The sequence below is a fragment of the Artibeus jamaicensis genome, unplaced genomic scaffold (genome assembly GCF_021234435.1).
Source record: "Artibeus jamaicensis isolate MK-2021 breed Jamaican fruit bat unplaced genomic scaffold, CSHL_Jam_final contig_419, whole genome shotgun sequence".
Classification (NCBI taxonomy): Eukaryota; Metazoa; Chordata; class Mammalia; order Chiroptera; family Phyllostomidae; genus Artibeus; species Artibeus jamaicensis.
The window spans coordinates 2,052,613-2,074,980 of record NW_026521824.1 but is presented as its reverse complement, the minus strand read 5'-3'; the positions used below and the strand labels follow the sequence as shown (position 1 = coordinate 2,074,980).

Below are 22,368 nucleotides of genomic sequence, written 5' to 3'. Positions count from 1 at the left end.
TGTTAAGTGTTTTAGATCTGTTAATCCTCCTGACAGCCATGCCAGGCAGATCTAATTATCTCCAGTTCAAAAATTAGATATATGAAACTCAAAAAGTGAAGTCACTGACATAGGATTCCACATGTACAGAGTAATAGTGATGAAGTTCGAATCCACGTTTGTCCTATTTAAATGACCACTGTGCTAAACTGTAAATAAGGACAATGAAAAAGTTAAATGTAAGCAACTAAATTCACTCCCAACCCAGGGCCTACCCAAGATACTGGGACAGGCCTGCCGCTATCCTCCAGGAAATCCCCGCTGCCTAGGCTGGCAGCCAGCCCAGCACAGCCCTGCACTCCCCAGCCTAGCTGATCGGTCGCACCACGAGGCCCTTGCCTAGCACTCGTGGGGCCCTGGGAGCCTTGCCCCCCATAACCCTTCCACAGAAGGTCACGCCTCCGCACTCTGATTGGGCACCTCCGGAGGCGGGGCGCGCTCGAGGCGCGCGCCAAGTGTGGAGTAACCCCTCAGTTGCCGTGCGCCTTTCACTCTAGAGCCAGCGCGGAGGATTACCGGCGGCCTGGGTCGCGGATTCTGGTCGCTCAGCCATCAGCGTGGGCTAGGTATCGACAGGGTGGTGCGCAGGATCTCTTTTAGGTAGGTGAGCAGCTTCGGGGACCCCGGTGCTCCTTGAGCACTTTGCTGTGAGCGTCCTCTGGTGACACTCCCCACCCCCACGTGGCGCTGAGAGGCCCGAGGAAGTGGGGAGCGCCTTGTTAGTGTGTGGGGTGAAGGGTTGGGCGTCCATGAGGCTGCAGCTTCCGTACCTGGCCACACACGGATACAGTAGAGGTGGGGGCCTCAGCTTAACGCCGGCCGCTCTCCTAAGCATTCTCCGGTTAAGTATTCAACATTTAAGCGCAGCCCTTCACCTGCTACCGTATCCTCCTGAAAGAGCTGCGAGCCCATTTTACAGATGAAGAAGGTGAGGTTCGGAGAGAAGGGCCGATTTAGGTGCGACTCTGCAGCTAGCAAAATGGCACAACCCTCGACCGAAGCGAGGCGCACTGAAGCCTGCGCTCTCAACTACTGTTAGTGGTCTCGCTGCTTTCGGGGTGCGACCAAATCCGCGTGGGGGAGGACTGTGCCTTGTCTGCAGTCTGCCGCCCCTGCCCCCTGCTCGAGGAGACAGACGTCTCACTGTTGAGTCCTTGGCTCGGTGCCCTGTGCTTCGAGGTTCTGGAAGTCAAGCGAACCTTGGTCAGCCGAGCGTAGCCCAGACACATGCCACCAATCAGGCAGGTGCTGCTCTGGAAATACCAGTTTAGATTGTTATGTGATCAAAGTTTTAATTTCTTACTCGAGGGAACATGCAGTGGAGGTGGGTAATTAGGCTTTTATTTAGTGCAGTGTGATGAAGAAGGGCTTTGGAACTAGAGGTAAAACAGTTCAGATTCTCTTTATTAGGCGACCTTAAACCACTGAGCTCTCTGAGCCTCAGTTTTCTCTTCTGTAGAGATCACAAAACCTGTGTGAGACAGATGACATGCAACAGGGTGGTTCCACTTGTGACCAAGGCCCAGGGTCCAAGATTTGGAGGCATGGGGAGGCAGGTGACTTCAGTCTCTCTCCCAAAGGTTGAGGTGAGGGTCATGCCACACTGTTATGCAGTGAGCAGCAGCCCTCAGCCCAGTCAGGTTGGTGCATCACACTCAGGATCTTTGTCTTTCTTACTGTAATTCAGGATGCTGCTGGATTTCATAGATTTAATTGACATCATAGACAAAATAGGTTATATCTGTAATTGATTTAATTGAAACAAGACAAAGAATCTTGTACTCTGAATGAAGAATTCAAACTCCTTCATGGTTAAAAAAAGTTTAATATGGACTTGAGGATATGAATTTAATGAAGGCATGGATTAAGTGCTCCATCTGGGGGATGCCTTGATCTGAGTGGTGATAGCAGGATACAGGGGAGAGAACTCCCAAGTGGGTGGGCAGTTGGAGGGGGTCCTGGGGAGGGGGTGATGGCCACCCATGCACTCTGGCACCTGTGCAGCCTGGGGTTAAGTTCACCCTGGAGTTAAGAACTAAGTGTGACTTTGAAGTAGCATCTTGAATAAGGAAAATATTTGCAACCAGGGCAGAGGGCAGCAGGTTGACACTCAGAAGTGAAGTGATCGAGATGCAGAGGAAGGCAAGATGCTGTCCTTTTTCCTGAGCACGGTGGAACTGAATGCCTTTCACAGCACCTTGTCTGTCTGACCCACTCATAGGAGGAGGGTTCCACGGGGACTTGAGTTATTCAGTGGTTGGTAGTCTTCTCTGTCACTTGCCACCCTCAAATCCCTTTTAATCTTGACTAGTCAATATTTTTACTGTGTTTTTTTCATTACCATTTATCTCCTTTATACCTCCCCACACACACACACTAGTCAATATTTAAAAGAAGCTTTTCTCTTTGAGATCCTAAGACCAGGGGTCCTGTTTTGGCTCTGGTACTTTTTTGGTGGACCTACCACCTGCTGAGGGCATTGTGTGTTGGCCCACACACAGGTGCACAGGTTGAATTGGCCATTCTTGAGCGCAGAGGTCAGCGTGGAAAAGCCATGGGCATAGCACCCGAACCATTTACAAGCCTCTCCACCTCAGAAGGAAATGCGGTCCTGGCCAGCCACATTCAAGACTGCTGACCAGCCTGCCTGCCTGCCCTTGGCAAGGTGGCCTAGCTGTTGCCACATGTGTCCATTGCATTTACACACAAGTGCTTCCACCTTTGTTTTGCAGGGATGGCTGCATTTCTAATCTTGTGAGTGTGGTAAAATAATGGCTGCTTGAAAGCCCCAATTAGGAATTTCCTGGTTAGAGATTATTGATAGCTTCTTTTTAGGAGCTCTATTGGAGATTAAGGAGGATCACTGAAATTTGGGACTATTGTACTATTTTATTTAATGGGTATTAAAGTACAGATTAAATAATGTACAAATTAAGTACAGTTTGTCTAGCAAATTGTACTGTGTGTGTACTTGTATAGGAACAACTATAACCTTTCTGCTGTGTTTCTCTTTACTCTCACACCACCACCACACTCATGACACTTCTGACAGCAGGTACGTGGGGTTTCCCACATATCAGCAGTTCAGTGACACCAGCTGGGTGTCTACAGTTCAGTTCTGATAGTAACCTGGGTTAATTTAGTTCCACTGGACCATCCTCCCTCACATATCAATCACAAGGAGTATGTCCCCAGGTTCCCCACAACTTCTGTCCAACTTGGCTATGAATTAAGTTCCCATGACCCCCCTACTTGATTTCCATCATTTGTTAGAGCATTTCACAGAACTCAGGAACACTCTTAACATTTACCAGTTTTTTAAAAGATATGATAAAGGATACAGACAAACAGCCAGGGCAAGGTCTGGGAGAGTCCTGAGCACAGGAGCTTTTGTCCCCGTGGAGTTGTGCGTCATCTCCTGGTGTAGATGTGTTCACCCACCTGGAAGCTCTGTGAATCCCTACTATTGGGATTTTATGGAGTTTCCTTACATGGGTATGATTACCATCACTCCATTTTTAGCCCCTCTCACCTCTGGGGAGATGTGGGGCAGGGCTGAGAATCCTGAGCTTCTAATCAGGGCTTGGTCTCTGGTGACCAACCCATCCAGGAGCCACCCAGAGTCTCTGCATTAGAACAAGAGATGCTCTTTCTGCTCTTATTGCTGAAGAAATCACAAGGGTGTAGGAGCAGAGACCAGCATGGATTTACTGTTTCACAGTACTCTTGGGAAATGGGCTCTTTCATAATGTCCTCTCCTAGCAGAGGCCTCTGGTTCTCTGTCCCCAGCACCCAGCTCTTGTCCGTCATGGTATTTTGCTCATTTCATCCTTGTGCATATAGTGCACTTGTTTTGTTTGCTACTCATCTTCCCCACCAGGGAAGTCCCTTGAAGGCAGGATCCCAGTTCGTTAAGTCCACAACTGTATTCCCAATAGCAATGCAGGAGCTGCACAGAGAAGTCCTCAATAAATAGTTGTCAAATGACTCAATTTTGGGTGAAAACCTACCAAATTAATGGAAAAGTACAGAAAAGCTGCCTACTGTTGATAAGGGAGTTTGGGTCCTGTACATATTTAAACTTTCACAGTAGGGGAGATGCCACTGATCACAGATTCTTGTTCTTTGTAGAAACATATGTTAAGAAATGTATATTTTTCAGTATTTTAATGAGATGCAGTTTTCTGATGAAAATATCCACACACAGGTCTGACCTACAATTCTTATGGGGGGGTTATTTTTAAGTAAGTGCATGCTTTGATTTACAGTTTCTGTAGGAACCCTATGGGTACTTGGAGCATGTGATTTGGGGTTTTGAGTCTGACCTTCACGATCAGCTTGCTGTGCAGTCATGGGCTAAGATACTGTACTTCTCTGGGCCTCACTTCCTTTTTTAGAATTTATTTATTTATTTATTTTTAGAGAGGAGAAGGGAGAGAGAAAGAGAGGGGAAAAAAACATCAATGTATGCTTGCCTCTCCAGCACCCCTCACTGGGAACTTGGCCCACAACCCAGTCATGTGCCCTGACTGGGAATCACTAGTGACCCTTTGGTTCACAGGCTGGCACTCGATTAATCCACTGAGCCGCACCAGCCAGGGCTCTGAGCCTCATTTTAATTCTGGAAAAAAATGGAAAAAATAACACATAAGTCAGTAATTCATTTGTTCAGGCATTTGGCAAATATCACTTCATGTGTGGCTACACTGGATTCTGTGGGAGATTTAAAAAAGTAAAAGTAACACACAGCCTGTGCCTTCAAGGAGGTGAATTGAGTTGGAGAGATAAGCCATACCCAGGAAGAGGCTAGTTGAGAAAAGGCAGCATAGAGCTGTCTGTCGGCTGGGTCAGCGTTCCTAGACATCGGGCATAGTTCTCATTACTAACAGGATAACAAGCTGATGTCCACAGTTTAGACAGGAAGTGGGAGTCCCACACAGTGGTTTTGCAATAGAATATCTTCATGTTTACCAGGAAGTTCTGAGGGAAAGGGTAAAAAATAGTGTTGGTCCTCCTGGCTGGTGCAGCTCAGTGGATTGAGTGCAGACCTGCGAACCAAAAGGTCGCTGGTTTGATTCCCAGTCAAAGCACATGCTTGGGTTGCCAGCCATGTCCCCAGTATGGGGCATGTGAGAGGCAACCACACATTGATGTTTTTCTCCCTCTTTCTCCTTCCCTTCCCCTCTCTCTAAAAATAAATAAATAAAATCTTTAAAAAAATAGTGTTAGTCTTTTAGCAACTCAGAGAACTAAAGTTTCAGTGAGCTTTGAGTAAATTTCATGTTTGAAGTTCTTTCATTTTTAGGCAACTTTGAACCAGTGCAATGGCAACTGAGGTCAACAGGGCTCCCAAGGATGCTGACCTGTGGCGCTCGCATGATAAAATGCTGGCACAGCCGCTGAAAGACAACGACATAGAGGTGAGGTGTATGGGGTCTTCATGGATGTTACTAAAAATACTTTATTCAGAATAGCCTTGCAATTAGTACAGGAATGCCAGATTTAAGGCAGCAGCTGACAAAGTGCTAGAGGCCCTTTCTGGGCAAATTTAAATGCTCTCCAGTTTATAAAGTACAGAGCGCTGTGCTGGCTGTGGGGGCTGCAGAGAGGGGTCACTGAAGTTGGACCCTTTGATACAGTTCAGAGAGTACATTTAGACACCAAGAAGCAACTTTTATAATGTATTTTTACAGCAGCTTCATACATGAGCTATCATTCAATTACCATACAAATTATCTATTTAAAATGCACAGTTCAGTGGTTTTTAGTGTTTTCACAGTCAATTTCAGGACACTTTTGCCCTTCTACAAAGAAACCTTGAACCCGTTAGCAGTTACCTGACCAGGCTCCCAAACTGTAGGTGACCACTGGTCTCCTTTCTGTCTTTATTTTGAAGAGAAGTGAGGAATAAGGTTTGGGGAGGAAAAACATGGTGAAATGTAGAACTAAAGATAACAAGATGGAATACAATTAAAATTAGGTAAGACACTTATTTTAAGTATATCTGAGTTTTGGTTATTTGGGTCATGGTCAGCTTCTGAGCACAAAACATGGATCTCTAACAGTGGTTCTTCTCTTCACTAGGTTATGGCTTTGATCAGAGCAAGATGCTGGATTCCAAGATCCAGATGTTTAGCATCTGTTTTTTCCTTTTTTTCTTTATTTTATTGATTATGCTATTACAGCTGTCCCATTTTCCCCCCCTTCATTCCCCTCCACCCTGAACACCCCTCCCACCCACATTCCCCCCCTTTAGTTCATGTCCATGTGTCATACTTATAAGTTCTTTGGCTTCTACATTTCCCATACTATTGTTTTTTTCTCATCAGGTTTACAACATCATTAAGAAGGAAAGCAAACGGCAGAGGGTTGGATTAGAGCTTATCGCCTCAGAGAATTTCGCCAGCAGAGCAGTCTTGGAGGCCTTGGGCTCTTGCCTAAATAACAAGTACTCTGAGGGGTACCCAGGCCAGAGGTATGTGAATGTTATCAAAGGCCTGTTCTTAGTGAGGTGACATCCGGAATCAGTATAGAATCCAAACCACTCAAGGACTCCTGTCCCCTCCTGCTCTCTGACATAACTTTTTTCTAGTGCCCAGCATGTGATAGCACTGGTGTTTTAAGAGCAGCTGGACTCAGGGTCACCTTAACAGTCACTCTGGGGCTTTCTAGATTAACAGGCCAGTCCATAGAGCTGCTGAACGGTCATCCAGCCTCTGGAAGACGGTCAGTAAGTACTCAGCGTGAGGGCGGTTGTTGCCGTCTCAGGATCTATTTCAGGAGCGGCTCAGAAGTGGAAACTGTTTCCAGAACCTGTGGTACTGGTTTCCATATGCAGCGATTGCAGTCCACTCCTTCACCCCAAGAACCATGAGACAATATATTCTTTTTTTTTTTTACAGTTGTCATCAGGCAAAAGTGATAATTACAGAATCTGATGCATGTGTTTTGCAAATGTGTACATCTGTGTCCCAAAGGACACAGCAAGGAGCGGCCCCCTTGGAGCTGAACTGGCATTCTATCCTGAGATGCCCTGAAGCTCTCTGTAGAAGGGCCCAAAATCAGATCAACTTTTTGACTGCTTATCTTTCTCATGCTGTGAATAACTAACTTTTGCATTGTGCCTTGAAGGGTTCACTGGGTATTTTCACAATTAATATCTCATTTGATCCTCCTGGCAGTGCAGTAGAGAAAGTAGTGCTGTGTTCCCCATGTTAAAGATGGGAAAGCTGAGACTCACTCAAAGTCAGTGACCTGTCAAGTTTACACACAGGGAGCAGAGCTGGGACTTGAATCCAGGTGTTTTCAAAGTGTGGTATGATCAAAACTACCTGATTTTTGTGCTTGGTTTCTGGTGCTTGAGCTCCTAAAACTCTTGGAATCATTGGTGATGAGAATGTCTTTGTTTATTCATGGAAGTCCCTAAAAAATTAAACATATAATTTACATATAACCTAGCAATTACATGGTAAGCATACCTGAGTTTATGTTACAGAGGTGACTCTGGGGGAGGTCTTAGGGAAAGATCTCAATACAGTATTCATCAGCTTTTCCAGGTGTATCCTTTTAGGGTCGTGGTCTCCACAGATTGGTTGGCATCAGGGCAGGGGGCCTAAACCACATGACCAGCTATATGCCAGGGAAGGAAAGGCCACCCTGGGGAGGGGTCTGGCAGCAGTTTTGCCCATTGCTAGGCACCCAGTGTCCTGGTGACCTTCTGTATCTGGCTGTACATTGCTCAGCCAGTTTGTTCAGCTGTCTGTCTCAGTTTCCCCATTCCAGTTGCTAAGGAATTTTCCTAGCTTCTTATTAATGAGCCTCATTGTGAGTAAAATCCTTTCATTCCCCCTTCTTCCTTATTGTGGTAAAATAGGCATAGTAGAAAATTTGCCCCCTTTAAATGCCCAGTTCAGTAGCATTAAGTACATTCACAGTATGGTGCCACCATCACCACCATCCATCTCCAGAACTTTTTTGTTTTGCATGAACAAAGCTCAGTGCCCATTAAACAGTAACTCCCACTAACAAGCACACAAAAAGGTGCTTGATGTCACTAGCATTAGAGAAATGCAGATCAAAAGCACAATGAGATACCACCTCACAGCCATTAGGATGGCTACTATCAAAAACAAAACAAGTGTTGGTGAGAACAGAGAGGAATTGTAACCCTTGTGCATGTTGGTAGAAATGTAAAATGTGCAAGCCACTGTGGAAAACAATATGGAAGTCCCTAAAAAATTAAACATATAAATTACATATAACCTAGCAATTACACTTCTAGGTATATACTGAATAGAATTGGAGGCAGGACCTCAAACGTGTTTTCACACCCATGTGTACAGCAGCATTATTCACTAGAGCCAATGGATGGGAGCAACCTAGGGGTCCACTGATGGATAAATGAACAAGCAAATGTAGTATATCCATACAATAGGATGTCCTTCAGCCTTAAAAAAGAAGAACATCCTATCACATGCTACTAGGGTAAATCTTAAGGACACTATGGTAAACAAAATAAACGAGTCACAAAAAGACAAATACTGCATGAGCCCACTTATATGCAGTACTTAGAGTAGTCAGAATCATAGAGATGGAAAGTAGAGTGGTGGTCACTAGGGCCTGGGGGAGAGGGAAGTGGGCATTGTCATTCAGTGGGCGTAGAGTTTCAGTTTTACAGAAGGAAAAAGTTCTATCTGGCGGAACCACAGAAATGGAGATCACATGGAGGTTAGCAACAGGGGAGTGGGAGAAGGAGAGAGCGGGAAAAGGTACAGAGAATAAGTAGCATAGGCAGTGGGGAGAAAATGGACAGGGGGAGGGCAAGAGTAGTGTGGGAAATGTAGAAGCTGAAGAACTTATGACCCATGGACATGAACTAAAGGGGGGAATGTGGGCGGAGGTGTGTGCAGGGTGGCGGGGAATGAAGGAGGGGAAGGGAACAACTGTAATGGCATAATCAATAAAGTATATTATTAAAATTTGAAAAAGAAAAAGAAAAAGTTCTATCTGTTGTACAACATGAATGTACTTATCAATGTGAGGCACTTAACACTGCTTACTAAACTGTGTGCTTGAAAAGGGTTAAGATGGAGCCCTTGCAGGTGTGTCTCAGTTAGCATAGTCCTGTAACTGAAAGGTTGTGGGTTCGATTCCCAGTCAGGACACATACCTAGGTTTCAGGTCCCATTCCTGCTCCAGGTGAATACAATCCGTGCCTGGAAGGCAACCAATTGATGTTTCTCTCACATCGCTGTTTTCTCCCCTCCCTTCTTCTTTCTCTAAAAGCAATGAAAAAATAATTTTTTAAAAAATTATTTCAGCCCTGGCTGGTGTGGCTCAGTGGATTGAGTGCCAGCCTGTGAACCAAAGGGTCGCAGATTTGATTCCCAGTGAGGACACGTGCCTGGGTTGCTGGCCAGGTCCCCAGTAGGGGGTGCATGAGAGGCAACCACACATTGATGTTTCCCTCTTTTTCTCTCCCCCTCTGTTTAAAAATAAATAAATAAAATCTTTTAAAAAATTAGTTGAGTTGGTAAATTTTCTGGTTTTTTACAATAATAAAAAATGTATCTACATTTAATTTAAAAATTTTAAAAGTGTTTTGTGACCATAAGGCATGTGTTAAAAATTTTCTTTTGGATTAAATTATGATTATTAGGATGTATACAGATAAAAGCCATAAATGTATGATAAGTTCTGATATGTAATTATTAAATGAAAAGTAAAATTTTATTAGCAATGCAAAAAAAACCCCAAAACTGTCTCCACCCATCCTCCCATCCAACCCCTGGTCAACCAACCACCATTCCACACTCTGTCTCTATAAATGTGACTACTCTTGGTACTTTATGTAAGGGAGCTCATACAGTCCCCACTGGCTTATTCAGTTTGCATAATGCGAATGCGCATTTCACCCATGTAGCTCTGTCGGAATTTCCTTATAGATGAGGAGCTGCTCGTTCAGAGTCACAGCATTTGGCACTGATGGAAGATGAGTCATGTGGAGTCTTCCACTGAGCCTCTCCCCTTTTGCTCTTCTGTCCCACCCTGGCTGTGCTGACCTCTCTGCCCCATGCCACGGTGATCCTAACCGCCCTGCTTCTCTTACACAGGTATTATGGTGGCACTGAGTTTATCGATGAGCTGGAGATCCTCTGTCAGAAGCGAGCACTGCAGGTCTATGGTCTGGACCCCCAGTGCTGGGGAGTGAATGTCCAGCCCTACTCAGGTAATTACTAGGTCTTATTAGGCCAGGGGCTGATGTGCCTGGAGAGGAGTCCTAGGAGGACTGCCCATAAACAGAAGTTACAAATAAGTGAAGCCCATCCTGTGTGTGTGTGTGTGTGTGTGTGTGTGTGTATGGTTTTCTCCATGTACTTGTCCCCTGGTTCTTCTCAGCCCTCAGAGATAGTGCCCTGTCCGTGACCATCCCCCTTTCCTTCCTCTCAAGGGGGTTGGTATAGAGGGTGCAAGGAAGGTGTGATTGTTACCAGTCCAAAGTCTAAGCGCCCCACCCTTTGAAAGGCCAAAGCTCAAGGGTTTGGAGAAAAGATCTATTGATCCACAAGGTGCCAAGATGAGATGGGACACCTAATCCTCAGATCAGGTTCTTTTTTGTGAAGGGAAGGGAAAGTGGGAAGGGCTGTTTTTGTAAAACTCTAGCCCTAAGCAATTTCCTCTCATGATTATCATGTCTGAAGCTAGCTGAGGCACAAAAAGCCTGAGAACTGTGGAAATGACAGGGACTGGAACCAGAGTCAGAGAGGATGTCACTCTGTTACGTCATGGTGGACGTCTGTTCTGGCCACTTCTGGTTGGTGGCCTAGTGACCGAGCTTGGGGTCCTGCTGGCTGCCTCGTGGGCAGGAGCAATGGTGCCTCTTCTGGTCTGCCCGGCCCAGGGTCCCCTGCCAACCTCGCAGTGTACACCGCCCTGGTGGGGCCCCACGGACGCATCATGGGCCTGGACCTGCCCGATGGAGGCCACCTGACCCACGGGTTCATGACAGATAAGAAGAAGATCTCTGCTACGTCCATCTTTTTTGAATCTATGCCCTACAAGGTAAAAGTGTCCCTCTGCATAGCTCTGTAGTCTGTCTGCTCAGAAAGCCTCCATGCTCATGTCTGGCTGCCCGGTAAGAATACGTTTTATTCACCTGGCACTATAGGAGTCTCCACCTTTCACTATTTGTCATTTTCCTACCATGGGGACTCCTTGGACATACAGGGCAAGCTGGGGACCGTTGGGAGGGACAAAAAGGGCTGAGCTGAGGCACAGAGAGCCAGGCTGGAGAGGCAGATGCACAGGAAGTTCCAGCCACAGCAGGGGTACTGACTGCTCCAGAACTAGGGCTCAGTGACAGCTGGGACGACAGTTCCAGCAGCCAGGGGCACCAGGCCTGGACCCCTAGTGACAGCAGTTGCGTCCCTAGCTCCAGCTCTGGAACCAGCAGCCCACCGTCAGCACCTAGTCTGCTCTTCTTAGCCCAGTCAGCCAGGCTGTGCGCTCACATGGGGCTGGCGCATGCCTGTGTGGGGGCCCTGCTCATCTATAAACAATTTGGTCAAAACAATGCATGTAAGATTCATGGGCTCATGAAGGGCCTAGTGACTTACCTATAAAGATAATTAGAGATGGGTAGAAAAGAGGTAACTTGCAGGTTTGTTTATGGTACACTCTATGTACAGGATGATTCTTTTTCATGTCCAGAAACTATCTTCTCATGATGGGCTGTTCATGGTTACTTTCATGTGTCCCACCATGAGCAAAGGTGTCAGACATGATTTTATCCTTTTAAGAAAATCAAGCCATTGCTCTCTCTTGGTATTCTGAGGTCATTGTTGCATGTCCTTGATTGCTTGCTGTTTTTATTATTAGCCTTTGTCTCAGTTCTAGTATTTGTGGATAAGCTTTTTGTGCACAAGTAACAGTTCTTTTCTCTTCATGGAAAGCCTTGGAGTTTCTGGTGACAGGTATCGCATTGGCCAACACTGACCTTGAAGATGGATTTTGAAACATGACAGTAGTAACACAATGCTCTGTCTTTGCACTTAGACCACAAAAGCCAATTCCTACCATTTCTTTTACAATGAAAAGAATGGTGGCAGGGCAATCAGTGACTTGCTTGCCATCCTTAGACAAGGCTTCTGGGGGCCTTACACTTTCGGGCTGGTGACTGCTGTTACCCAAGCGTCTTCCTGGCATTAGCTGCACCCGTTTCCCCACAGCCACCCCTGTCTTTGATAGGCACTACACAGGCTGCAGCCTGCCCCCCCCAACCCCCGTGAACGCAGTGGGGAGGCCCCACCCAGTGGTGGGCCTGCGGGGTTACGGAGTGGCTAGGACGGGGACCCTGGCCAGCTCGGCCGCCTCACCAGCTAGAGGGACCTTCTGTGGTTACCAGCCTTGGTGGTCAGGCAGCAGGACACAAACCCACTGAGCCTCCCACAGCCTCCTCTGCCCATGAGGCTCCTCCGCTGACCCACCCGTCACGCCTCTGCCAGCAGTGGGTCTTCTTTCACCCTCTGGGCAGCTGCCCAGCGTAAGGCCAGGCATCCCACCTCCCTGTGGGGGAACATGTACCTTCTGTTCCATGCCCTCCTCCTTCCTTCCTGTCTGAGATGTCTGCACCACTGGTCCCAGGACAGTTTGTTAAAAATGCCTGTGAATTCTTCCAAGAGCCGTTTTATTGTCAAATTTTCAAGATTAAAAAAACAAACAACCTTAAAGAAAATCCCACAAGTTTCAAAACAAAATGTGGAGAGAGAGTAGCAACAGACTTTGGGGTAATTATGTGTTTAACAAATTTCATAGAATGATGTCCATTTTTTTATTGTGGATCAGCCATTAATTTTTCATCAAGGTAACAGTTTTTGTTGAGTTCTGGTGACTGAGAAAGAATCAGCTACACCCTTAAACCACAAAACAAAAACTACAAATCACCTCTCAGCCTGCTTTTCCGCCTGACTTCTTGGTTCCCGTAACCTTGCACACAGGTGTCTGCCACTGTGTTGAACTGAAAGCCCTTTGTTAATTTGGAAAGGGTCGCCACCTCCGCCCAAATCCTTACCTCCATGGGGGTTATTCCGTGCAGGGCTTCTGCACGGGAAGTTTCTCACCACCTCCTCCCATGCCCCACATCCCTGCGTCTTTCCTACAGAAACCCCCTGCAATTACTTGTACTTTCCCTGAATATAAATGCTTTAACATAACCTTAATAAACTGAACTTACTAAGAAATGTGTTACCAAAAAAAGGAAGTGTTTTTATCTTTCACATGTAGATGGATCCGCAGTCCATCTGCAACTGGTTTCTGTATGTGGCTGAAGTAGGGGTACAGGCACCATCGTGTTCACGGTGGGTGTCCAGCTGACCTCGCGCCTTCTGTGGGAAGGCCCTACAGGGCCCACTGCGGCCTGGCGCGGGGGCTCTCTCTTCCTGGCACTCGTCGCCAGTCCTTTCACAAGCACACCCAGGCTGTCATTACTGTAACATTTTTAACGTGTTTTTAAATTTCTCTCAGTAAGGTTTTATGTAGAGGTTTTGTACATCTTTTGTTAGATTTATGGCTTTTGAAACTCTGTAATGATATAATTATTAAAACTTCATTTGCTATTTTTTGCTGCTTATATATACGGATATAATTGATTTTTGGTTTTTGATCCTATATCCAGTGACCTTGCTAAATTCAGCTACTAATTCTAATAGCTTGCCTCCAGAGTCCGATTTTTCCGAGTCCATAATCGTGGCGTCTGAGTAAAGTCAGCTTTTTGGTCTTCTAATCCTAACGCCTTCATTCCTTTTTCTGGCCTCATTTTACTTGGACGGAAAGTGCCGTTGGCAGGCACTTTGTCTCATTCCTGAAGGTGACTGTGTCTTTGCTTGTCTGCCACTCCCGTGTCACTCTGCAGTGGCTTTTTCGTTCTTTCTCATCCCAGAAGAGCCCTGGGGCAGGGGCTCACTCTTCCCCCTGGGACTCCTTAGGGCATCGTGGGTCCAAGAGTGATACTTGCTTGTCTGTGCCACTGGTGCAGGCCAAATACTCTGGTATCACACCTCACCCCCAAATCCTGGCCTGGGACAGACATCTTTCCTGTTTTCGTGGTGGAGAGGAGCAAACAACTTTGGGCACGTGGAAGAAGTCATCTTGTCCTTGATGGCTGGTGTGAGTTCAGGTGGGACACCAGGCAGGCTGGAGAGGGCAGCCTGAGCTCGGTGTCCATGGCATTCCACAGGTGAACCCAGACACTGGCTACATCAACTATGACCAGCTGGAGGAGAACGCCCGCCTCTTCCACCCGAAGCTGATTATTGCAGGTGACGAAGGGGGCAGAAAACAGCTGCCTTAGTCCCAGTCCCGGGCCTCTTACAAAGCCAAGATATGATGGTATTCCCCACCCTATCCTTGCTCACTGCTAGTTTCTGCCTTGGAGAGCTGAGCTTCTTGGATCTAAGTAAATGCTCTTCTTTCAGGACGGGTGTGTCTTGTCAACATTAGTACTAGGTGGAATAAGATGTGAGGCTCTCCTCAGAGAAGCATCTAGAAATGCTCATTCTTGACTGATTGGGGATGGTAGTAATAGTTGGGGCCATCCTGACTACCATGACATTGAAGAGACAGAGATCAGAGCAGTTGCCTTTGGCACAAAGATGTTTTTCAAGAATATTCTTCATTTCCTTTCTCAGATTTTAGATGGAGAAATCTCTAAGCTTTCAAATATACATAAATATGTCCAGAGGTCACCTTGCAGCCGACCCTCAGTTGGCCGTGGGTATCTCTGGTAACAGTGACACCTTTGCCATCTTAGGAACCAGCTGCTACTCCCGAAACCTGGACTATGCTCGATTGCGGAAGATCGCTGATGACAATGGGGCATATCTCATGGCTGACATGGCACACATCAGCGGGCTGGTGGCAGCTGGCGTGGTGCCCTCCCCTTTTGACCACTGCCATGTGGTGTCCACCACCACCCACAAGACACTGAGAGGCTGCCGAGCTGGCATGATCTTCTACAGGCGAGGTGTGCTCTTGGGTGTGGTGTGCTGGCGTTGGCTAGGTGTTCACATTTAATTTAGGAAGCTGTGGGAAGTGCTCACCTGGGGTCCCTTGAAGATACTAGGATCCCTGAGAGAGCTACTCTGGGTCCTGGGAGAGGAGCAAGGCTGTTGTGCTGGGTGCCAGCGTTCTTTGGCTCAGCTAATCCTCCTTGTGAGGCAGCTGTTGGGGTGGAAGGAAGGATGTGCACGCCTGGGCAGGCTACCAGAAGGCCTTGCAGTAGAGCATGATTTTGTGAATTGGCTGTAGTCCACCATGTTTCTCTTAAAGACTCGCACTAATCAAACCATAAGGCATTGATGTATAAATCATAGTGCCAGTTGTATCATCTTAGTAAGGAGTTTCTCTTTCCAGTAATGGAACACTTACAGACCACAGGGATGTAGGTGCTCCCACTATTTTGGGGTTCCTGTACCTGAGAAATCCAGAGCAGTGGTCAGGCCTCATTCAGCCTGTGGTGGGTCTTAGTGCATGAGCCTGGCAGCAGAGAAAGCAGCCCCCTGGAGACTAGACTTCTCTTTACCCCCGAATCAGGGGCTCTAAGCCCCTAGACACACGCATGTGTCCACTGGAAGCCCCTAAACTCCTCTGAGGGCCTTCAGTTGGGCTGCGGGTTCTGCAGCCCGTAATTACATCTGTTGGCCAACAGCGGTGGAGGCTCTCGCATGGGAGATGCTGTTTTTCTCCCTGGGTGCCCTGGCTTGTTTGACTCAGCCAGCCAGCACAGATCTTGGCTGTGCCCCACTTTCACTGTGGTCTTGGGCTGGTTGTGCACCCTCTTTGTGCCTCGTCTCCTCACTCTAGAGTAGGGATCATAATAGTACCAGTTTCTTTAGACCACTCTTGTGAGGATTCAATGAATTAATTTAGGTAAAGTGCTTAGAGCAGTTCTGGCTCTCAAGAAGCTCTATAGTAACATTAGTAGTTGCTATTGCTGATTATTAACTTTTACTCCAAAAGGAACCTCACTTATCCCCCTTATCTAGCCACATGGGTCTTGTCTCCCTCAAAGCAGTCATCTTAGAAAGCTGCTCTTTGACACTCCTTTGAGGAAATGTGCACAAGGAGTGCTCTTTGTTACAATCTCTTTGGAGGGAGATTTTCACCTTTTCATTTCATCTGTGAAAGGGTGGTCTGCCCATGCTTGGAAGTGTGCTTGCTTTTGGAAGTGCTCCCCACCTCTGCCTGACAGCATTTCACACCAGGGCCCACCTCCAGCAGTAGAGGCCAGGCTTGTGCTGAGTGCCCCACTAGCCAGCCTGAGTTTGAGTCCAGGCAGGGAGAAAACAGAGGTGACAGCCTATCTGTTGTGCCCATTCTGATGTTTTTCTTCACCCAGGAGTGTGCAGCGTGGATTCCAAAACTGGCAAAGAGATCCTGTACAACCTGGAGTCGCTCATCAATTCTGCTGTGTTCCCAGGACTGCAGGGAGGCCCCCACAACCATGCCATTGCTGGTAAAACATCACCAAACCCATCCCAAACCCTCGGACAGTGTACCTCCCCCTGGTGGGCCCCTTTCAGTCAGTCTGTGGATTCTCCTGCTTTTGTTCATCTTGTGGCCCCTCACTCCAATTTCATCTCCCCACCAAAGTTTGTGCCAGGACTTCCACGCTGGGGATAAACTAGAGGAATATCTCTGTCTATGAGATCTAACATGGGAGACAAGGGGAACTGGTGACTGGTATAAGGTAGGGACATGGGTGGTTACCCCTGGGCAAAACTGAGGGGCAGGCACATTTTGCGGATAGCCCACTTTAAGAAATAACAGGGAAGGAATCTGACAGCTGGAAGAGGGCATAGCAGGGGAGTGTGATGATCAAAGACAAAGTGCCTCTCCCCTGACATCCTGTCCTTCAGCGGGGAAGAGGCACCTGTGTCTGACCCTAGCATCCTGGACTGCGGGTCTGCACCTGCAGCCCCTGGATCTGTCTGACTCTACGACCCCCCAGCAGGTGGTCATTGACTGATTCCTCCTCTCTACAAGTGGCTTAGGAAATTGTGATGATCTCAGGAGTTATTCCATTGTCTTCTTTGGAACAAAGCAATTGCTAGAAGAGCTCAGGACAAAGGTATAATTTCTCCATCAAGAGAGGCACTAGTGTTTCCAAAGAGGGGAGAGAAGGGCACAGTGAATGAGGAACTTAGGCACCAGAGCATAGGGCAGGGCATCCACCAGGGTGTTTTCTTTTATATTCAATTTCTTTTATGCCTTCAAGCTCAGCACCTGCAGTTCCTTCAACCCTCAGATGGTGGCATTACCCAGCCTCTGGCTGCTCTGAGCCTTTTTCACTCATTTCTACATACACTGATTGGAGGCCTCTATGGCCAGTCTTGGGCACATGCATTTTGCATTCAACTCCATTTTCTGTGCCCCATAGGCAGCCCTCAGGATTGAACACTGGGTGCCAGAGCAGTCTGGATGTGCAGGGTAGAACAGGCCTCACCTCTCACCTGGACTCTGATCTGAAAGATCTGCATAACTTGGCATCGAAGCATCAGCTTTCAGGGCAGCTAAGCAATCGTTTTCACATATCAAGCTTTAAAATGACTCTAAAATCTATCTTGCTTAAGGACAACTTTGCTGTGATCATTTTATTAGCACAAAACTTCTGTGCCTGGAAGAAAGGCTACCTCAAAAGCACCTCCTCCAAAAGAAGAGGTCTGGAGGTTTAGCCAGGTAACTGTAGGGTTAGAAATATGTCAGTGCCCTGGCTGATGTGGCTCAGTGGATTGAGCGCTGGCCTGCGAACAGAAAGGTCACGGGTTTGATTCCCAGGCAAGGCACATGTCTGGGTTGCGGGCCAGGGCCCCAGTTGGGGATATGTGAGAGGTAACAGATCGATGTTTCTCTCACACATTGATGTTTTCCTCCCTCTCTCCCTCCCTTCCCCTCTTCCTAAGAAGTAAATAATTAAAATCTTTAAAAAACATATATACATATGTCATTGTTGTTGGGGGGAGGGATGGATGTAATCCATGCCCTTTCATGACACTGAAAAGCAAGGAAGCCTGGGTGGAAACGTGTTTTTTGTCCTTCTTTTAATCCCGCCCTTCCTACTTAACTCATTGTCTCTTCTTGCCAGGGGTCGCTGTGGCTCTGAAGCAAGCCCTGACTCCAGAATTCAGACTTTATCAGCGCCAGGTGGTGGCCAACTGCAGGGTTCTGGCTGATACGCTGATGGAGCTGGGATACAAAGTAGTAACAGGTATGAACAGAAACTTGGGGGTGACCCTACCCCCTGTGGTTACACACAGCCTCACACCGTGGCTCACCCAGTCAGTGTGTGTCTGCAGGCTGGTGGCCATGGCACCGCGGCTGCAGGTGGGGTATGAGTCAGGACCACGTCTAGAGAAGCAGGTGCTGAGTGAGATGGACTTTCCTGGTGAAGGCCTTGCTCAGAGGTGCCGTCCACCTTGGTCACTGTGCACTTATACAATTAGGATGGCACAGTTTTTCTGGCAGACAGTGTACTCTGTTACCTTTGCTCACACGGCTGCCATGTATGCCAGCAGTACGTGGTCCAGGAAGGTGGGTCCTGGTCCCCTGTAGAGCAGGTGCCTACTCTCTGCCTACTGCCCTCTGTGGGGGTTACAGCCCCCGGTCTGAGGAGTGGGCTCCTCACCAAGTCTTGTGAGCAGCAAAGCTGGGGCAAACAGCATCTTCTCAGCAGTCCTGGGTATTTCCTCTTCACTGTTTTGCTTCACTTCCTTTCTGTGCTTTCTCCTTTATTCTCCACGTATTCCAGTAACAAAGCCCCAGGAATCTCAGTCATCACAAGGATTTAGGCCACACTTTCTCTGGCTATAGGCAACTCTGGCAGCCCTGCTGCTTGGAGCCTCCCATGGAGTCTCCCCCTTCCTGAGCTCCTGGGCCTGTGATCCTGCCTTGTTTACTCTTCTCTGAAGACTCGATGCAGGCAGCTGAAGCAGATTGTGGTGAATATGACTGCTGCCAGCATTTCTGAATACCGGCCTCATGCCCAGCACTGGCCAAGCACTATGTACAGCACCTTACTTACACCTCATGACAGCCTTGTATATTGTTGGTCATGTTTTACAAATGGGCACCTGAGCGTCCACAGTGTCAAGCTGCCTGACTAAAGCCACATGGCTAGTAGTGGGAGGCTGTAGGGACTGTGACTTAAGCTCTGAGCTGTGGGTCCAGAGCTAAGCATTAACTCAGCTCTCATACATCTTGGAAGTCATTGCTGTTGCTCATCAATGACTTGCAAAGATCTAGGTACTTGAAAGACTCCTGGGTGACCTTGGGCCAGTTCCAGAATATTCTTGTAGTGTCATATTATCACCTGTACCACTTTGATAGTATAACCTTCACAGCATTAGGGATAAAATATATGACAGGCTAGTAGTGCCTGGCACCTAATATGTGCTCAGTGAAGGTAGTGGTTACCCACTGTTACTATAAATGGAACTACTTCCTGCTACTCTTAAGCAGCCTCAGAGGGACTCCTGACGATTGATTTCAGAGATGTGTGGGAGCTTCCCAAGTGATCTGTCAAAGAAAACAGAAGCCATGGATCTCACTGAGCAAGCTGTCTCTCCCCAGACAAGCTTTCAGGCCCTTTGCTGGCACCCAGTGTGCTGGGTCATTGCAGTGAGCAGTGTGGTCATTCTCCCCTCAGCCTTACAGCCTGCCTCTCATCAGCAGCCACCCTTTTTTACTCTGCTCTGTCATCTGTCAAACTCTCAAGTCCTACAGCATCTTTTCTTCACAGGTGATTAAAGCCTTCCAGGACACGTGGTGGGGCACTCACCTTCCTGACCCCATCTGCTTTAGCTTTTTCCTTCCCATCCCTCATTTCTGAAGAAGAGAGACATTCCTTCACTTGGCATGGAATTGACTGTCTGCTTTCCTACTCGTCTAACTTGGTTTCCAGGTGGTTCTGACAACCACTTGATCCTTGTGGATCTCCGTTCCAAAGGCACGGATGGTGGCAGGGCTGAGAAGGTGCTAGAAGCCTGTTCTATTGCCTGCAACAAGAACACCTGCCCAGGTAAGAATACCCCTTGGTTTTCTCTTCCACACCACTCCTGCCTGCAATTAAGGGCAGAGGTACAGCTGATGATAACTGCTTTGTGGACAAGCATCGGCTGATTGGGGTATAAGTACACCATGCCAGACAGGAATGAAGTTGTGGCTCTCTCCTGGACCACTCTTCCTAACAGGCTGTAACCCTGCCGGGGACAGGGGACTGCGGGTGAAGGCTCTGGATGAGGGAGGCGGGGCCCCTGGAAAACAGGCCGGATTCTCCATGGGTTGTTCCTAAGGTGTGGCTGTTGCAATCCAAACCCAGACAGACGCTGGCCTCACTCGTCGGAGCAGAGGCCACATCACAGTCAAAATGTGCTCCCTGCCTGTGCCTTGGCTTCCACCTCCAGCATGAAAATCACTTGTGCTCTTCAATCCAACTGCCATCTGCAGGCCTGTTCACTTTGCACAAGTGCCCCTTTATAGTGCACAGTGGTCAGTGGTGAGTTTGGGTGTGACCCAAACACTGCACAGAGCCTATTTATGTTGAAGGTGACAAAAGTGCACTGCGGCCCAGTGGGCTGCGACTGGGGACCCCAGCACTGACGTCCCGAGGACTTCTGGAAAAAGAGTTCCAAAAAGTAGCCCTCTTCATTCATAAAGGTAAGGATGTGGGTTTGGAAGTTTGCTGCATCATATTGTATGTATGGAATCTTTGGACAGTTGAGACCCAGCCACTGAGGGACATTTCTGTGTCAAGGCTGAGTGCTGGGGACAGGAGACAGCAGAAACTGCTTAGCAAATCATCTGGTCTGAGGCATTTATGAACTTGTCCTGCCCAAGGAAGGGCTCATATAAGAATTGTTTCTGGGATCAATGTTAATACCTACAGCTGTCCCGCCCCAGGTGGGGTATTTGGGTCTTGGGTGTCTCATAGCCCCAGAGGACTCATTTGTCTCTGTCACACAGGGATAGAATTGACTCTGCAGATTCAAAATGATGTTGGTGTCAAGGCCACCCTGAAGGAGTTCAAGGAGAAACTGGCAGGGGATGAGAAGCACCTTAGGGGCATCAGAGCTCTCAGGGAGGAGGTGGAGAGCTTTGCCTCTCTTTTCCCTCTGCCTGGTCTGCTTGACGCTTAGAGGAGCCACCAGGACAGCCCAAGGTGCTTACCCAGGGACACAGTGCCCTTCCCAGGAGAGAAGCACCGCCCACAAAGGACCTGGTCAACTTCCCTTTGCTGAGGGTTTTTTTTTTGGACTTTTCTCATGTTATCTTTACAAATCAAAATCTGTTTAAGCCTCATTGTTAGTAAGTCTGGGACAAATTATTAAGTTTAAATCTGAACCTCACTACTATATGTATAATCATTCTGGAAAAATGAAATATTATTTAGCCTTAATTAATTTAAAGAGTGGGGTAGGGCAGAGCTATTGGGAAGATTTCAGTAATTTTACTCATCCTTCTTGTAGAGTTACTGGGTTTCCTCTGACTCAATGAATAAGAAACACAAGTTCATAGCTTGTAAAAGCTGCTCATATTTTGTTACCCAGTGGGTCACCAGAAAACTGACTTAAGACCTTACAACTAAAGAGAGAAATTCTCCTTAAGCTTCTGCTAGGTGCTTTCAATCGGAATCCTAAGTTAGACACGTCTATACAAGGTGCCACCCACTATGTGGATTTCTCTATTAGCAACTCAGTACGCTGCAGAAGTGGTCTTCACCATCCCCACTGGACAGGCTGGAGGGCCTGGGGCACCTGATCCTCACTTGCTCTCAGAATCAGCCACAGGCTCTCCTGCCCTGTTGAGAGAAATCCCTTCTGTAATCAGGAAGCCAAATGTCACCTTCCCAAAGAAATTTTATTTTTCATAAAGCTGAAGTGCAAAACATAAATGACCATTTTTAATAAGCACAGATTTTTTAACCACAGAATGTCTACAATTATAGCTTTAAAAAATACAACCAATTTTTATATTTCAAAAATAACTCAAATAAATTAATTTCTTAAAAAGTACACTTCTCATACTATTTGTTTGGCATTTATTCTGGTGCAGTCATATCTACGAGCTGCTGTCACACACGCCTGTCATACTCTCACCCTCGCCACTGTGACAACCGCAGCTCATGTGGTGAGCTCAGGTTCATATTCACAAATATGGACAAACATGCGATAATAAAATACTTTAAAAAAATAACAAGATTTCCTCACAGACTATGCTTTTCACTGCAACCTTAAAGGTGGCATTTCTCTCAGCCCGACTTGCGTAGCCAGCCAGCAT

General features: G+C 47.3%; 1 protein-coding gene across 4 annotated transcripts; it reads left to right on the top strand.

Moving 5' to 3' along the window:
• The first annotated feature begins 492 nt into the window (after positions 1 to 492).
• Positions 493 to 21,227, top strand: SHMT1 (serine hydroxymethyltransferase 1). 4 transcript variants are annotated; one of them, XM_037163149.2, is made up of 12 exons: positions 493 to 639; positions 5,345 to 5,459; positions 6,369 to 6,514; positions 10,152 to 10,267; positions 10,940 to 11,100; positions 14,273 to 14,354; positions 14,846 to 15,058; positions 16,433 to 16,549; positions 18,179 to 18,301; positions 19,994 to 20,110; positions 20,638 to 20,748; positions 21,055 to 21,227. In XM_037163149.2, exons 2-12 carry the CDS (start codon positions 5,364 to 5,366, stop codon positions 21,225 to 21,227), a joined length of 1,455 nt encoding a protein of 484 aa, XP_037019044.2. In that variant the 5' UTR covers positions 493 to 639; positions 5,345 to 5,363. The 4 variants fall into 4 exon arrangements, with proteins under 4 accessions (XP_037019044.2, XP_037019045.2, XP_053521624.1 ...); XM_037163150.2 differs by having other exon boundaries at positions 5,330 to 5,459; XM_053665649.1 differs by lacking the exons at positions 5,345 to 5,459; positions 6,369 to 6,514.
• Positions 21,228 to 22,368: the final 1,141 nt, after the last annotated feature.

Bases quoted from the DNA above. Each gene is read 5' to 3' on its own strand.
- SHMT1 (XM_037163149.2), top strand. From the start codon at position 5,364: ATGGCAACTGAGGTCAACAGGGCTCCCAAGGATGCTGACCTGTGGCGC. The intron at 20,111-20,637 runs GTAAGAATACCC...TTTATGTTGAAG, and splicing joins CAACAAGAACACCTGCCCAG to GTGACAAAAGTGCACTGCGG. The intron at 20,749-21,054 runs GTAAGGATGTGG...TCTGTCACACAG, and splicing joins AGCCCTCTTCATTCATAAAG to GGATAGAATTGACTCTGCAG.